General features: G+C 42.7%; 1 protein-coding gene across 3 annotated transcripts in view; it reads left to right on the top strand.

Annotated features, from left to right (window-relative positions):
- Dscam (DS cell adhesion molecule) overlaps positions 1-18835 on the top strand; it is a 566911-nt gene that overhangs the window by 96343 nt on the left and 451733 nt on the right. For all 3 annotated transcript variants that reach the window (XM_021209063.2, XM_029544386.1, XM_029544387.1), the window contains exon 2: positions 12797-13114. In XM_021209063.2, the coding sequence (XP_021064722.1) occupies positions 12797-13114 (318 nt within the window). The remainder of the gene's footprint in view (positions 1-12796; positions 13115-18835) is intronic.

Raw genomic sequence — 18835 nt, 5'->3', positions numbered from 1 at the left:
GGGCCTTGAATTCCCAATCTTTCCAAGACTTTTATCATGAAGGGGTGTTGGATTTTGTCAAATGTTTTCTCAGTATCTAACGAGATGATCATGTTGTTTTTGTTTTTGAGTTTGTTTACATAGTGAAAAATCCCTTTCTTTCAGTTGCTTGTATCAGGGTATTTTTCATGGTTACAACTTCTAGTACACATGCCTTAGGAGACAACTCAGATCACATTCAAACCATGGCAGAACCAGTCACATGATTTAGATTAGCTCTGGTGCACTTTGTAGAAAACCATCTCCTCCTTGCGCTTCCAATTCTTTGGAATTGCTGATTACTTTTGTGTCCTTCGACACATGTAAACTTGAAATTTAAATACTAGAATGTTACATGCAACATGCTCATGGCTTTTTTGAGGACCCATGTTCTCCTGAAATGCACACTTCAACTACCACCATGTTAACAGCAACTTTCAGATGTCCCCAGGGACCCAGAGACTTTATGTGCACAATGAACTCCTGTGCACATATGAGATAATTTTCTAGAAGGGTATATCAGATATTTCAGAGCCATTTTTCTAGGTAAAACACTTTTTCCTCTGGAGATTTGTAAAACACACAGTGAAAGATGATTTTTTATTATTATTCATGTTGTAAAATCTGTAAGAATATTGGGTATAAAGATCACTCTTAACAAAGCAATACAAATTCTCAGCATTGAGTTCTCAGGGCATCTCAGGAGTTATATTCTCAGCCACTCATGGTCCTTGAGGGCTTGATGATGAATTTTTGGTTGTGACAGATAATGTCCAAGAAATGCACACCAGGAATTATTCCTTATAATGAATCTATTTGGTTATGTAGAGTATGAAAAAATGTATTTTTCCTTTTAGACATCTAATGATCAATTAATAAACACATGGAAACATTTGTTAAGCACGTGTTTATGCTCTGAGTACTAGGACCAAACTGTACCATCATCTGTGTTTTGTGCCTGGAGTGAGGGGGTGGGGGAGGTTTTTCATAATGGTACATATGTGGCTAAGACAGATTGTCTCAGGAAGCTGAGAGGGAGGGTGTGGTGTCTAGTTGGGAGGCAATTCAGAATTGAATTCCTACAAAATGTACAAATGTACAAGCTGAAAACAAACAAACAAACAAAAAATCAAGTTGGAATGTCCAGCCAATCAGCATGCTTTTCTTTTGTTGTATTGGTTGGAGCATTATGAGATATTTTATTGAAGTTCTTTTAGTGTCTCTTCCCCATGGTTTCCTTATCTCTCACTTCTGAGTTTGATTCCATGGTGTGAGCTCACTCTTGAGAAATTCATTGTACTGATGGTCACTTTTTCTTTTCTGTTAACTGGCATTGTAGTTATCGTGCAGTTATGGTACCTGGAACCAGTCAGGCCCCGTAGGCTCTGCTGTGAACTTTGCTGAGATTACATTGACCCCGATTGTCATGGTGATGTGTTCTGCATGCTGTGCCTGAAGTATGTTGCTGTAGAGTCCAGAGAATGTTCTATACTAGTCATACTTTTGGTTTTAAATTACTGAGCTCAGTAAGTAAATAGCAAAGCCCAAGTAAAAGAATAGGTAGAAGAAGGTGGATAGAAAGAAAGAAGCAAAATATTCAATTAGGCACTCACTGTATCCATCAGAAATGATCTGGGAAGCCCTGCTTGTCAGCCAGCTGGAGTTCCCCATAGAGAGTCCTGGGCAGATCAGCATGTCCTCACATTCCCTCTGGGTGAGGCTTCCACATCAAACAACAAATGGCAGCAGATGGGGATGATGTCACAAGTCACACTCAGGACATCTAGCAGACACTGACTGGGGATATTGACATCGGTGGAGTTTCTGATTGAGCTCTCTCTCCATGACTGAGCTTCCCATTGCTGACCTTCTGGCTTCTCTTTTCCAGTGAGGCATCTTTACACTTTGGGATAAACAAAGGTGAATTCTGTTGAAAATGGTTCACCTTCTAACTGTTCCCAAGGACATGAAGTAGTTTTATTCTTGCTCATCTCTCTGGGTCCTAGGGTTAGGAGCAGAGTATCCCAAGACACGGGAGGATAAACTAATACTTTGAGGTTAAAATGCAAGGGTCTGACGTGGGGGCGGAGACCTAAGTTCCAGTGCTAGATTCTTAGTGAGCTCTAGCAGCACATGACAATTTACCAGTATAGCTATGTGTGTTATGTTTCTGTGCTCTGGCTAGTTGTGATGTGACTTATCTCATCTTTTCTACCTGCCCTGTCCTGATTTCTTTTCCAGTGCTTCATATTTTTTCAATTTTTTTAACCACATGCAAATGCCAGGTAAAGACTCACTTGGGGTACCCTCTCCAGCTCTCTGCAGCTCTCTCTATACAATGTCCCTCTGTGTGCATTAGTGTCCTCTTAGAAATAAAACAATGTATTTTATTTATAATCGTGTGTGTGTGTGTGTGTGTGTGTGTGTGTGTGTGAATAGGGTGCTAGGAACCAAACCCAGGTCCTCTCCAAGAACAGCCATTGCTCTTAGCCACTGAGCCATCTCTCTGGCTCTTCACTCTGTTGTTCCTAATTCAGCAACTCAGACTCACCCTTTGGATTGATGTTGGGAATGTGCGAAAGAAGGAGGCCCTGGCTAGTTTGCTGTATGCTTTCTTGACCATATTGCCTGAATATTTGAACGTAAAGGTAGTCAAGTTTTGTGCATGTGACTGTAGGCATGGGACTACCTCCATTGTCTGCCAAGGACAAGACTTACCTGACTCTTATTTCATGAGGAGGTATTTGATCACGTGCTTTAATGCTGGGTACCATTAAAATACATTAGATAGAGGTCATCATGCTACTGTAGAAACACATAGGTGCGTCTTTATAACCTCACTTGGAATTACTTCTCAAACACTTAGGAACTTTTCAGGCCATGATGTGACCACCATTCATCTGATTCCAGTGGTCAGAGCCAGGTCACAGTGAGTTTGAAGGCATTAACTCGAACATAAAGCAGTTTCATGTCTCTGAATCAGCGAAAGGTTACACTTCCCTGACATATTTACCCAAGGCAGAGTTATATTCCTTTTATTTCGGAAGACCATTACAGAAAGTAGTATACATATCTGTTCACAGGTTCTTATAAAATCAATAAAAGCATTTTGGACTCAAATAACATGTCTACCTAAAGTGAGTACCTGTGGCCTGTAAATCTGGTGTCTTGCCTCAGTTCTCAGAATTCTGACATCTCAGAATCCATTAAATGCTAACATCCAATACTGCCATCCTGTTTGGTTCCTTCTTCTTTTAGGGAGTATAAAGGCTCAAACAGGGTCCCACTCTATAATTCAGGCTGGCTAGGAACTTACTATGTAGCCCAGGATAGACTCGTATGTATGGTGATCCTCCTGCCTCCAATCTCCTAGGTGCTGGAATGATGAGTTGTGAGCATCTGAATTACCTTCCATCCTTTTGTTTCTAGTACATCATTTTTCTGTGGGATTTAGACCACGGATCTAACTATTCTCCTGTATCTCCTTTGTATTCCTTTCTTTTTCTGTTTTCTTAAGTTTCTCAGTAGAATACAGCAGTCATGCTGTCACTGTGTGCTGATCCCAGTGGATAGCTCAGGGAAACCTTTTCTGGCTGAAGATAAGAGCATGCAGATCAAGACAAATTGTGACAGCCACTGGGCTCTCTCTACCTCCTCCCATACCCATTCATTTCTCCACACTTAAATCTAATACTGTGGGTTTGTTCTTCCTCTGATTATATTTGATGGGGGAGGGAACAGAGATGGGATTCTCTTGTGCCTGTGTTTTTATTGTTTTGTTTTATTTAGCATTATGATGTAAGAGACTGGGTGTGTAGCTCAGTGACAAAATTTGCATGAGATGCTGAGTTCCAATTTAGCAATGCAAACAAACAAACAAACAAACAGAAAACCACCAATGACCATCACAACAACATAATATGAAATCTAAAACTGAAACCAAAGCCAACCAAACAAAAACATTCTGCACACACTATGAGTATGGTAGCATATGCCTGTAATCCTGTAACTCTGAAGACCAAAGCAAGAAAGTGCTCACAAGTTTGAGACCAGTTTGGGCTGTATAGTGAGTTTGAGGTCAACCTGGGATGCAGCTTGAGACCCTGTCTTAAGGGTGCATAAGGAAATCAACATATAACATATATCAATATAAATATATAAAGCTTTGTATATGAAAAATACTTTAAAATTTTAAACCTATATTTATTTATTTTATTGTGTGTGTATAATGTGCATGTATGTGCGCATGCATGTGTAGGTGTGCACACAAATGTGTAGTTAACATGTAGGTTTTCAATCTGTATCTGGGGTCAAATCCTCTGTCAGATATCTTTTCCTCATCTTATTAAAAACTCCCAGTGTCTGCGGATCCATCTCAGGTCCCATCTCTTCTCATACTCCAATCTGTATTGGGACACACACCTAAGGATGGTTGTTCTTCTCTGGTGTGGAAACCCTTTTTGGAGTCTTGGATGAATATGCTAACATGCTGTCCAATGGCAGTGCCCTGAGCCTCACTGAATAAAGTTGGTGGTCTTCTTTCCTTTACCCCATATCCTCCTCTCTGCCTTGTATGACCTTTTTGTTAATGACTCATCTTTGTGACCAAGCATCCAAGCTGTCACCCTTGTATAATACAGACTTTCTGCCCTCTGCCCTCTCAATTCTCCCAGGCTCTGTGCACTTGTGCTGGGGAGATTACATCAGATGTGTCTGTGTGCTTGGGCCATTCTCCTCTTAGCTGGCACAATAGCTTCCAGGCATCCTGCCTCAGCCTTCTCTTTTGTCTATGCCATGTTTCCCATCTCAAGCTCTGATCTGGGAAACTGTTTTGTTTCAGACTTGCAATGACACTTTCAACTTCCAAAAACAGCTTTTTGAGACACAATTTACTTGCCATAAATGAAGCAAGTTAGAGTATGTAATTCAGTGGTTTTGATTTATCCACAAATATGTAGCCTTTAACAGTTCATTTTGGAGCAGTTTTAACACCTCAGAAAGAAACCCTGCACCATTTAGCTGTGACTTCCTAGTCCCTTGAACCCCCCTCCAGTCCCAGGAAAACCACTGACCTACATTCTCTCTCTCTCTCTCTAGAATTTCCACTCCTAGAAACTTCATGTGAATGGAGTCACATGGTCTGTGCTTCTCTGTGGCTTTCCAATCTCAGCATAATACCATCCAGGGTCAGCCTCACTACAGCTTATGTTAGCACGTCATTGCTTTTATTATTACAGTGTAGTATTCCATTGTATGTATAAACTGCACCTTACATGCCAGCCTTACGACTGGTTAACACACTGGATGTGTCCTCATTGGTTTGTTTGTGCACATACATTTCCATTTCTCTGCAGAATCTACCCACTGGTGTAACTCTATTTTCTAGAGAGTTGAGAATAAGCCATCTAGCTTGCTTTCTGGACTTTTTGCTATATCCCATGGCATTGGTGACAATGAGCCTTGATTGTTAATGTCCCCAGATCCTGAACCAGTGCCAGATACTCAGCATATGTTAAATGAGTATTATATGAAGGGGAAATACAAGCCCTATAGCAGGGCTTCTCTTGAGGGGACATAAAGAGACATCTCTTCACACCAGGCTAGAGAGCACCAACAGACTAAAGGGAGAGTTCTATGCAGGTCTAGCTTGGTGAAGCAGTAAGTGTTTGGGGGTTGCTTACAGAAGCACGGGGGACTCAAATGTGGCTGCAACAAGAAAGAATCCCACCCTTCTCATCTCTTTCCTCATCTATCACTTCAGAGAGGGGAGGGTAAGGCCACCTAAGGATCTCATAGGACACCTCCTATAGATCTCCTGAGCCTTGTGACCTATCTTCTCCCTCCATGGAAGAGCTGTGAATAAATCCAGTTCTTTGAGGGTCTCCTGTGGGTCTTCACAGCTGCTCTGCTTCAAGCTGTTGTCAGCATGTTCAGTCCAGAGGAACTACATGGACCCTATGTGGGTCAGCCATGTTCCCACACTGCTGTCATGGGCACTGATTCAGTTTCATTTCTCTTGCTGTGACAAATGCTACTGAAAAGTTCATTTTGCCATTTCAGGTTACAGTCCATCACTGTGGGAAGTCAAAGCAGGCCCTGAGAGAACCATGTCCACAGTCAGATACAGAGAGAAAGCCAGTGCAAGGCTCTACCCTCACACTCTTGCTCTTCGCTTAAACTTAGCTGGCATCTTCATTCTTACACAATGCAGGGCCCAGCCCATCAGAGAGTGCCACCAACTCTCAAGCTAGATCTTCCCACCTCACATGATAATCTAGACAACCCCCACAGACATGCCTACTGGGCAGCATGATCTAGATGGTTCCTCGTTGAGACTTTGCGTGTGATTCTAGGTTTAATCAAAGTTGACTGCTCAGCACAGATACCTTTGCAGTTCTTTCCTGACTGTGACACTTACAGTCTCCTAACTGTGACACTTACAGAGTCCCAGTATGTTATGTTTTCTGTTTGTAGTACTTTCTTTCATCACATAGAAAGCCTTGTCCACCACCCTTGTCTTGGGTTGCTTAGTTCTGCATGCCTCTGGGGCACTTGGCCGATAGACTCCTGTTTTCTTAGTCCTCAAGTTTAAAACGTCCTGGGGAATGGCACTAAACATGTATATTGTCAGGACCTTACCCAAGGTCTAGAATACAGCTAGTGCTCAGTGAATGTTCAGGATGGAATGATTTTTGTTATTACCTTTTGTAAGAGTTCTCCCTCACCCATGTCACCTGACTACATCTAAATTTTAAGGAAGCTGAACATGGATTTTTTTTCCCCCTTTGGTGTGGAACATTCTCTGTCAGTGGCGCCTGTACCATATGTGGTAGCTGTAACATAGTGCCAAGTCTGCAACTGAGGGAAGATGTCTCTGGAGTCCGACCCTCTGGCTGCTTTCTGTGGGTTCCCCAGGATCTCACACAAGCTCGTGCCAAATAGTCTGTTTAGCTTTCTCTTGGTTTTGACATATATAATTCACTTGGAGGCAGAGCCCTGAGTAGTAAAAGTGTAGATGACAGGGATACCAGGGGCTGGGCTACTCTATGGCATGAAATTTCACTATTCCAGTTTATACCTGACCCCATAAACAGTAGACAAAATCATTCTGAACAAATCTGGACTTCCATTTGCTTGAAACTGGAGAATATATACTCTCTGTTGGTGGTTAGTCTAGGTTCCGCCCCACAGTTACCTAGCAGCAACAACCAGGTGTGCCTGACTCATTATAAAAGGGGCTGCATGCCACCCTCCTCTCTTTGCCCTCTTGCTCTTGCCCACTCTCTCCCCATTCCCCTCCCCCTTCTCTCTCTGTGTGCTCATGGCCTGCCTCTTCTCTCTCTCTCTCTCTCTCTCTCTCTCTCTCTCTCTGTATGTGTGTATGTATGTGTATCCCCCCCAGCCTAAAAACTGACTTTATAGACCACAGAGGCCTATAACTCACAGAGGTTCACCAGCTTCTGCCCCCTATGAGTTGAGCCTAAAGGCATTCACAACCATGCTTGTCTGCTTAGTTTAAAGCCCACTGGTGTGAGGTCAGAGAGGGATGAAGAGCTTAAAATTTTTAAGTGATCACAGCTCTCAGATGTCTCATCTCTTTGCCAAGATTAAATATTTTTCACCTTTTTTGTACATTCATTTAAAAAAAAACAGTTTGCAAGCTGGCTCTTGGAATGTGGCCTTCAACAACACACTGTACATTTCATTGAGCAATATTTCTTATATGCATTTATAGTTTCAAAGATTTGGCTATTCTTGGCAATGCTACTTTCAGGATAAGGAAGGATAAATTCAGATATGACCAAGTTTTATTTAGTTCACATTACACACAATTGAGTTGGCAGAAGATTAATGTAGGGGAAAAAAATCCCCGGAAATCTGGGTGGAATTAATTAGCCCTGAAGAATGACAGTTACCTCATTCCTAACAATATGTTTGGGGTAATGTCAGTTTCTTAGAAAGCTCAAATGTAAAATTACAGTGCTAGCATCCACATTTTTATTTGAGTTGAAGACTGCAATGTTGAGCTACAGTTTCTGTTCTGATCTAAGCAGATCTCTCAGCTAGTGATGATTTCCATACTCGGATTTGTGAAGCTTTGCTGGAGACTTCCTCTCACTGCCGAGCCCTCGAAGGATCTCACTTTCAAACAGTGTATTTTTCTCTATGCTTTTCTCAAGAATGGCAGCTATCTTTTCCCCTAGCTTAGCTGTCCAAAACTGTGTTCAGACCCAGGGTCACCAAAAGAAAGAAGCATGTCCCCTGTCACATGTCTGGAGAAGCCCAAACCTCATGCACAAACATGGCTTAAAAATGGGTCTCATTGAAAGGAACCAGAAGGGAATGAACCATGTTACTATAGTAACCTTGAGAGACATGGAAGGAGCTGGGGCTGCATGGAATGGCGTTTGCATGGTTTGTTGTGTATCCTGGAAGGGCTGAGTGAACAGAATGTAAGAGAAAGATGACTTCCATCTTTCCATTCTTGCTTTCCATTACTAAGACAGAGTCTGGTGCACAGTGTTGAAATGACTGTCCACGCAATCATCTATTTGCCTATGAAATAGTGCTCACAGATGAGAGCAAGTCTCACTGTCTCACTTGCTCATCACCACAGGCCACCGGTGAAAGGTCTAACAGAATAGCTTGATGAAGCTCCTGCTCAAAGCTGATGCCAGCCTGCATCTCTTCAAGATGCTCTCCAACCATTACACCTTAAAAAAAAAGTGTGCATATGCTTATGTATGCAGGTGCATGCGGTACGTGAAAGTGCATGCATGTAGGTATGTATGGGTTCAGTTCAGAGGATAGATTTTTGGAATCATTTCTCTTTCTCCCTGTTGTTGTCACAAGGTCTCTCTTGTGTCTGCCATGGTTTGCACTCCAGACTCGCTGGCCTATGGCCTTCCAGATGATTATATTGTCTTCCACTCCTATCTTGCTATGGAAGTACTGGGATCACAGATGCACACCATCACATCTGTGACAAAATCATGTCATCTAGATCACATGAGCAAGCCCTTTTACCCACTGATCAATCTTGCTGGTCCCTACATTAACTGTTTTGAGCCAAGGTTACTCACTGCCCTGGTACTTGCTACCCCTCTATCACTGGGATTGCCAGCCTGTGATACCACAAGTGGCCTTTTAAACATGGGTTCTAAGGATCAAACTCAGGTCCTTATAGTTCTAAGGCAAGCACTTTACCAAGGGAACAAACTCAGCTCCAACCAATTATAGTTGCTGAATCCAGTGTGAATGAGGTCATGAAGCATGAAGCCATGTATGTTAACAAGGAAGAAAGTTGTTCTTTTTGTCTCTTTGATAATGTTAGGGCTTTCCCAGACAGAAGGCTACAGCTCATGTGGGTACCAGTGAGCAAGTTCTTCAATATCCCAGTGCCCTAGAGAAGTTTGTCACTAACCAACAGGCATCTGTCAGTCTGTATGGCCTCATGGTCAACATAATATTAGCTCTCCTGAACTCTGTGTCTGTACACTTATAGGTCATCTGCCATTGGCCTCAAGGAAGTGTTGGGGAAGGGGTATATGATACTGTTCACAACCAGGAGTTTTGATATGCACAGATGGATGACATATTCTGATGTGTATCATCTAGGCAGTATAGCCCTTGTGAGAGCAAACATTCATCCCTCTCCATGGTGAAGGGCTGAGGGTTGTCTTAAGACGCTGGATGTCTCTCCTTCTGAGCATCCATACGTAGTCTGTTCTCTAATAGTGAATGGAGATTCCAGTATATTTAAAAGAGATGTAATTTTGTGAAACTTAAGTTCCATAAGAAATACTCCAAAAGATGGACAGGCATTTGTATTACCACATTAATACGAGGTGAAACTGTGGAGACATGGTGAACAGGTAGCATTTGCCAGACAGTTTTAGAATGCTAAGTATTAGAGTCTGTTAAATCACGTCACTTCGTTAGTTACCTATTTCATTGGCTGCGAGAAATAGCTAACAAAGGCAACTTGAGGAAGGAAGGGTTTATTCTGCCTCAGAGTTTGAGGCTGAAGTCCGTCATGTTGGGCATGACAGAGGAGCAGAAGTGTGAGGAAGCTGGCCACACTGTGTCCACAGTCAAGAAACAGAAAGCGATAATGATGCTCTGCTTGCTTTTGTCCTTTTGATTCTGTCCAGGACCCCAGCCCATAACAGCCCCAGTTACATTCAGGGTGGGTCTTCCCACCTCTGTCAGAGCTCTCTGCAAGCAGCTTCACAGTCATGCCCAGAGGTGTGTCTCCTGGAAATCCCATGTCCAATCAAGGGAACAATGACTAACCATACTTATTTTGCTTATAGACTTTTACAGAATAGAAACATTCATAAAATATAGTCTTGTATAAACCAGTGATGGAGATACATTCTGAGAAACACCCCACAATATATTATAAGAACACATTACCTGATGGTATTGTCAATGGTTTGAGGTGCCATCTTGGTATGATCAAGAAATATGACAAATGAGATTGTCTTAGTACTTTGTTGCTGTAAAGAGAAGCTGTGACCACGGCAACTCTCATAAAAATGTAACTGGGGGACTTGTTTGTAGTTTCAGAGAGTCTGTTCATTATTATTATTATGGTGAAGAGAATAGTGGCAGTCAGATAAGGATGGCACTGGAGAAGTAGCTGAGAGCTATATGTCCTGATCCACAGGCAGAGGGGGAGGGGAGGGGGGAGGGATGGGGTCAGGTACAAGGAGGGGGGGAGATGGGGCATGGGAAGGGAGGGAGAGCGAGAGAGAGTGGGAGAGAGCTAGGAGAGAGCTAGGAGAGAGCCAGAGCACCTGGTATAGACTTTTGAAACCTCAAAGCCTATGCCAGTGACACACCTATTCCAATAAAGCCACACTCCAATAAAGCCACACCTCCTAATCTACCCCAATGCTTAGTCTGGGAACTAAGCATGCAATTATGTGAAACTATGAGTCTAGTTTCCTCCAGAGCACCATACCCTGCCCCCACTACCCCTCCCCCTGCCACATTGTCGTTATATCATAATGCAAAATGAATTTAGTCCAACTTAAGAAACATCAACATGCTGTTTGAGTCTCAACACTACTTGAACATCTAATGCCTCTTCTGAGACACAAGGCCATCTCTTGGCTGTAACTCTCTATAAAATTAAAACCAAAGAGCAGATCACACACTTCTAACACACAATGGCACAGAATATATATTACTATCCAGAAGGAAGGGAGAAGGGCAGAGCAAGACTGAAACCCAATGGAGAAAACTCCAAATCCTGCCTCTGCGCATCTCATGTCCATGTGCTCTTCAGCTTTCCCCTCTCCTGATTGTAGCACACTCCTGACTCTCTCTTGGACTGGTTTCATGTTTGCCCTGCAGCTTTCCTTAGCAGACTGGTATCTTTGACTCTCCAACACAACCCACACTTCCCCTTCCCAGCTTCAGGCAATGGCCTTTCTAGACCCCTCTGAAGGGGCACCCCTGCCACACACTTGACCTCTTCTTAGCTGCAGACTCCACAACTCCTTTCTTGTGTCCTTCTTGATTTTGAATCCAGAACCACTTGGCTAAAGCTGCCCAGCTCTGTTTGCTGTGGTTGGACTGTCACCCCTCCTCAGATTATATTTGCATCATTTTCTTTTGTTGGTTTCCCTCATTGCTTAAACTTCCCTTTGATTCCTTTTCATAGTTAGAAGCTTAGCAGGGTGGGGTTTCAGCTTGACTCCTTTTATCCCATTTAGCATCAAGCTTTTCCTTTAAACTGTTTATCTCCATGGACACAGGACTTGGCTCCAATATTACATATTCCAGTGCTCTTTCTCTCTTCAAACTGTACATTTTATATTTCTTTTTGCCCTGCTTGCTCCTTCTCACTATAGAGCTTCATAAGATAACCATATGACAGTCAACAGGAGGATGAGGAGTGGCCTAATGTTATCTGTATGCTGAGCTACTTACTGTAAGCCTCTTGTCTCTTTTTGAGGTGCATGGCAGCTTGTGCATCTACTCTTAGAAGGATGTCTGAGCAAACCTGTTCACTGTAATTATGCATATTTGTATTTTGGGCTCTGGGAGTTGAGTTTCATTGTTTTGCATAGAATATGACATGGAGTAAAACACAGGTGCTCACTAAATGGGCTAAGAAACTGGATGTGTATGGACAGGTCTGCAGATGTTTGATTCGTGGGCATTAAAACAGAAATGATTTAAATCGAAAGCTGAGGAAAACAGTTCTGAAAGCCATGTCCTGTCAGGTAGGTACCACAAAGGCATGCTTGTGGTCGCTGTAGAGAAGCATTGTGATTTGACATGGTGTGAGTACGTAGACAAGGCACTTGGGAAGTTAGCCTGCAAGGACAGGCTTCCATGTCAAAGCAGAGACTGTAGGGTGAAGGTGTGGGGCCATGCCTTGTCAGAGGTCTTTTGAAAACGACAAATTTCCAACAAAACATGCATGACTGATAAGGCATTTCCTTGTCTGGTAAGATGCTTTATACGCCACCCTTAGGTTTTACATGTTAAAGTCGTGGTGTATTTCATTCACAGATGGGTCTCACTGTGCCACCAGAGAGACAGAGGGGGTCACGGAGCATGCACTGAGCCTCTTAAGTCCCCTTGAGATTGTGGGCTGCATACAGAGTATGAACCCAGCATCACTCCTTTTTGCCCAGACCCAGACTCTGTAGTATTTTAGGCAATGCTAAGCCATCCAGTCCTATGGGAGTCCCCTGTTGTCTCTCAGAGTACCGCTGAGATGACAGGCTGACTGACCGGTCTTTGTTGTCTCTTGCAGTTTTCAGTGAAGAGCCCCACTCCAGCCTCTACTTTGTCAATGCATCGTTGCAAGAGGTAGTGTTTGCAAGCACGTCGGGGACGCTGGTGCCCTGCCCGGCTGCAGGCATCCCTCCTGTGACTCTCAGATGGTACCTAGCGACGGGCGAGGAGATCTACGATGTCCCCGGGATCCGCCACGTCCATCCCAATGGCACTCTCCAAATTTTCCCCTTTCCTCCTTCAAGCTTCAGCACCTTAATCCATGATAATACTTACTATTGCACAGCTGAAAACCCTTCAGGGAAAATTAGAAGTCAGGATGTCCACATCAAGGCTGGTAAGTACCCCTCTTTCTTGGGTCTACTTGGATGGGAGGAGAATGATCAGGATGGATGAGTATGTGGGGGACCTCATCAGCTCATGAGGACACTTCTGATGCTGATGGTTATAGTGTTCCTACACTAGATTTTAGTGTCCCTGGGTGCTGGGTCTTTAACTTTAAGAAATCATGTTTTGCGTGCAGGGGGAAAGACTCTATATAGGAGTGCCTGTTTACTATGTAAGCATCGGTATGTAAGTTTGTATGCTACCATCAACATACAAATAAAAAATCCAGATGTGGCCACATCGTCAAATCCCTAACACTATTAAGGTTGTTTCATGGCTGCCAGCCTAGCTCTCGGTTCACAGAGAGGTCCTGTCTTGTGGGGATGAGGGCAGGATGATGTCATTCACTGGCCCTTTGCCATATGTATGTGCATGTATGTGCATATGTGTCCAAATACCACACTCATCTGCTCACATGGATGTAATAGTTATCCAGTCCCATGACAACTTTATTGTATTCACTCATTCTGTTACTTTGACTCATGTTTTTACACCTGTGTATACTTCCACCCATTTCTCTGCTTGTCTGTTCCTTACCCAACCTTAAGGGAGGGGAAATGGAGAAAAATGGACGTCATGATTTGAGTGGGAAGGAAAACAAACGTGGAGTATATGTGTACTGTAATGGAAAGTCATTGATCCAGTAGTTTCACTTTCCCATTGACATAAAAAGGCTGTGCCCACATTCCTCATGGCATTGTGCACAGATGAAATGTTTTCTTTTAACAACACATTGTATTCTTTTTAAAAATAATCAGTGCTACAAAGTCTACTCCTGGATCCTGCCCACGGGGCTTCTGCATAGGACATACTATGTATGTCCTTGGATGGTGTCAACAAAGCCCTGAAATGCAAGCTCCCAGCTAAGAAAACCCTGTTATCAAACAGAATTGAGGTATTTTTAAGTCTTGCTCTAAAATGCTTGGCGAGGGTCACAACACAGAGAATGACAAGGTTTGGTTGCGGTGGGTGTCTTGGCTAGTGTTGGAAATTTAAGTATCGTTTGTACAGTGAGTGAGAAGGTCTGCTGGAAGACACCAGGGCATGAGTTAAGTATGTAATGTTTTGGAGACTGTATATGATCACTTTGATATAAGCAATCATACATTCAACAGTGACTCATATTGCCTGCTCCTTCAGTTCCAAAGCCTGTAAAGAATGTACTTAGGAAAAGCAGAAGGTTGGCTTTAACTGGGAACTGGGAGCATGCAGTGTGTCAAATCCTAAAGTAAAGCAAATGAAATTTGGGTAGGGACCCCATAGCCTGACAAGTGGAGACACCCTGCATGCCTTTGGCAGCTGAGCATCTTAGCAAGCTGCTAAGAGCATTTTATTATGGTCTACAAAACACAACTAAAGGAAGACCTGGTATTTCAGATTGGACCCATGATTTCTGATTTGGTTTTTCCATCAGGCTGACTGGTTCAATGCTCAACACTCCCTTGTTTTGTATGGTTTTGGTGCTGTGGGTAAGAGTGGTACACGTACCCATGCCTGAACATTGACATTGGGTATCTTCTCCTTCAACCTTATCCTTTAAGATAGGGTCACTCAATGAGCCTTAAGCTCACTGATTTGTATAGGCTAGCTGGTTAGTGAGCTCCAGGTACCTGCCTGCCTCTGTTCCCCTGACCCTCGTCCATGGGATTGCAAGGATGTGCTACCACATCCAGATTTTACACAGGGCCTAAGGATCCCAACACAGCAAGCTCTTTACACACTGAGCTATCACTCTTGCCCCTCACTTCAGTTTCCTTTAACTTTGTCACAGAACCAACCGCTTACTTCGGATACTGCAGCTCTGAAGGGACTGATGTGGTACCAGTGTTTCTAGGGTCCCTTTGGTATAGCTTCATAGCTTAGATGCTGTTGGTGCACTAGGAACTGAACACAATGTTTTTGTTAGTCTGAACTTGAAATTTGGACACCCATGTCCCCCCACGGTCTTTCCTTACTTATCTTTGCTTTCTGTTATGAACACATTATGTTTGCATTGAACCTTTATTTCTGTTCATTTAATTACTTTTCAGTACTAGGGGTTGAACATAGGCACCCTCACAGGCTGAGCCTGTGCTTGGCAACCAAGCAACCCTGCTGCTCCTGGTGCATATAAAGACAGAGTCACATGGTCCTCCAAGGGCCGATAAGGAGCACAGTGTCACTTCAGACAGTGAGGCTGAATGGAGCTGAAGGAGTTCTCTGTCATGGGTTCTCCTATGTCACCCATCAGAATTGTCCCTCTAGGCTGTTGGGATTATTCTGGAATGATCCAGTGCACCCTCACTTTTTTTTTCACAGCATGGAATTCACATTCTCATCAATGCTCTGCAGTTTGTTTTAGTTTTAAATTTATCCTTTGGAAATATAATACATGTATATAATGTATTGGGGGATATTTGCTCCTACCCCATTTTTTCTTCTTCCAGTTCCTCCTATATCCACCGAAACATCCTCTTTCATATATACATATACATCATATACATATATATCATATACATATATATCATATATACACATCATATACATCATGTATATATACATCATATACCTATACATATATCCCACTGAGTCCTATTAGTGTTGCCCATATATACATGGGTAAAGGGCCATCCTCTGGACCACAGTCAACTTATCACACAGCACTCTTGGGGAAAACCTACTACTCTCCCTCCTTGAGTAACTATCCGCTGCCAATATCTCCTCAGCCTTAGAGGGGGGAGTGGGTTGTGATATGCTCCCCTTCCATGCTCAAATGTTGGATGTCTTGATCATGTACAGGTCTTATATAGGCAACCACAGCTACTCTGCCTCCATGAATGTAACAGACCTCTCCTGTTTTATCCTGATTCTCTCTAACCTCTGGTTCTTACAGTCCCTGTACGACGTTGACTCAGACTTAGGTGCATGAAAGTGGAGGTGTTTCCTCTTACTATGCCTCATTAACTTGAAATATTAATTCTAACATAAAACACTTCCTTGTCCAAAGGCTGGGTACACATGGGCCTCTGTCATGTTACTGTCCCTGGCCTGCCTCTGTGTGCCAGTTAGCAAACAGCAGTGAGTTATAGGAGCTCAGGAAGGGTAAACATGTCCAGCACATGCTTCCTCCTGAGCAAACTGGAGCTAATGACATTAATTTATGGCCCAGATGGAGTAGCAGGGGTCATTTATCTGAACCAATAACAAAACCAAGGGGAAACCTTTGGAAAGGTACAAACACACAAACCCGCAGCTCCCAGGACTGGGCCTAGATGAGCAAGAACCAGCCTTTGTTCTGTCTCCTGTTTCCTGATGGAGGACACAGAAATCTATGTGTGTGTGTATGTGTGTGTGTGTGTGTGTGTGTGTGTGTGTGTGTGTGTGTATGCATGTGTGTGTATGTGTGTGTGTGTGTATGTGTGTGTGCATAGCAGTTTCATTCATAGGTGTGCAAGCATGAGCTGCAGAGAGAGCCATCAAAGTGGACAGATAATGATGAAGAGTCTCTTCTATATTAATGGTTGGCAGGGCTCTTCTGAGGCCTGTCTTCCCAACCAGAGTCAGCTCTGACCGCCCACATTTATCATGCCAGTGCCCACTTTCAGCAGGAACCCTGAGAAGCCATTCCCTGGTAGCCGATCAAGTTCCCAGTGCCCGCTTTCAGCAGGAACCCTGACAAGCCATTCCCTGGTAGCTGAGCAGGAACCCTGACAAGCCATTCCCTGGTAGCCGATCAAGTTCCCAACCACTGCTTCTCTTGCTGCACTTAATGCATACATTTTTGGGTGTGCCTTTAGCAAGAATAGTGCTTTGCCAGTTTAGGAACAATTTACCTATCTTTGATGTCTCTTTGTACTAATTTTATATCATTGAGAGCGTAATTGAGTATTTAAGCACAGAGGATACTGAGGTCTTGTGTGGTGTGCAGAAGGGAAATGTCTGACAGCATTAAAACAGCATAAAGTCAGGAAAATCTAATAACACAATTCTTTTACTAAGCATGTCATGGCATAATACCACCCCTCTGGGGATGATGATGAGCTAAAGATATATACTATTAAATCTGAAACAAAATATCTAACCAAAGGGTAATAATGAAAAAGTCAACCAAGAAGGGAGATAGTAGTCATTAAAAAAAATCTTATTCTTGGTACTGGAGAGGCAGCTCAGCAGTTGAGAGCACTGGATGCCCTTGCAGAGACTTGGGTTCTATTCTCAGCACCCAATAGCATCTCACTATCAACTGTAACCTCAGTTCCAGGGGATCTGATACCCTCTTCTGAATTATGTAATCACTGCACACACATGGTACATAGATATAAGTGCTTGCAAAACATTCATACATTTAAAAATAAGTCTAAAACAATAATAATCCCAAACAAAAATAAAATAAAATAATAAGCAGAGATCAGAGATAATGAAGGAATAAAAGAGCAACACCATGAAATTAAATGTAAGGATATTGAGTGCTGACATCACATGTAAACATTCAAGTCATGCTAGACACAAGGCAGAGATTTCAAGACCGGATTTGGCACCACAAAATTCTTTTGAAACATAAATACATAAAGAATTCATTAATTTCTTGTCTGCTGCTTAACTAAGTACCTGAAGCCACAAGCTTTTTTCTCAGAGAAGGTTATTTAGCTCACGTTTTTGAGGGCTGCTATTCCTGATGTGAACCTGGTCACAGCATGGCAGACAATGAAAAAGGAGTTACTGCATGGACTCACAAGAAGCTTAAGTTTCAAGACCACATTTATTCTTCTCATAGCAACTTGGTCTCATGGGAACTGACTGGTATCCCATAAGAAGCACATTAATTCCTTCCAGAGGCTGCACTATCGGAAACTCCGTCATCTCCCACTATATTAAGCTCCCAACATCTGTTATCACCATCATGTTAGGGAGGAAGCTTCCAAAAACATGGACCTTTAGTAGGCACACTCCTGTCATGTCCTAGTCATAAAAAGATGGGGGAATACCATGGTCATCTAGACAAATCAGGGTAAACCACTGCCAGGAAGATGGAGTGGATTTACCTTTCATTAGCAGGAAGATATGTTTTATATACAAGGATAAGACACAGCTAAAGAAGTCATTTCATAAGGAAAAGAGATAAGTTAATTAAGATGGTATGATTCTTGTAAATTTTGTGCACAAGACAACAGAACATCAAAGCACATAGTGTGCGAGCTGGTGTAGCATCAGCAAGAAGGTAAGTCAGAATTACAGCTAAAGAGTTCAATGTCCATCATCTGTTCATAATTAATAGATGCAGAAACAGAACAAATAGGAATAAAGAGCCCTTGACTGAGATCACCAATCAACTCTGTCAGCTCATACTTGAATAAGAATTGTCTATCTTCTGGGACACACAGATATTTGCTATAACATACAACATGTTTTTGGCAGTAAAACAAGTTTCAGATGACCCTTAAGTCAAGTCACATGATGCATACTATTTGATTGCAGTAGAATAAATTAGAAAATAATAACAAAATCTCTGTGAAATGACCAAATATTTGGGTACAAAATACACTTCTAAATGATATATGTCTTAGGGCTAGAGAGATAGATCAGGGGTCAAGAGCTCTTCTCAGTCTTTAAGAGAACTGGAGTTTGGTTTCCAGAAAATGTCATATGGTTCATAACTACCTGTACTTCCCACTGCAGAGGATCCGACAGCTCC

The sequence above is a fragment of the Mus pahari genome, chromosome 12 (assembly GCF_900095145.1).
Source record: "Mus pahari chromosome 12, PAHARI_EIJ_v1.1, whole genome shotgun sequence".
Taxonomy (NCBI): domain Eukaryota; kingdom Metazoa; phylum Chordata; class Mammalia; order Rodentia; family Muridae; genus Mus; species Mus pahari.
The sequence above is the reverse complement of the archived record's forward strand: the minus strand, read 5'-3'. Positions and strand labels throughout refer to the sequence as shown.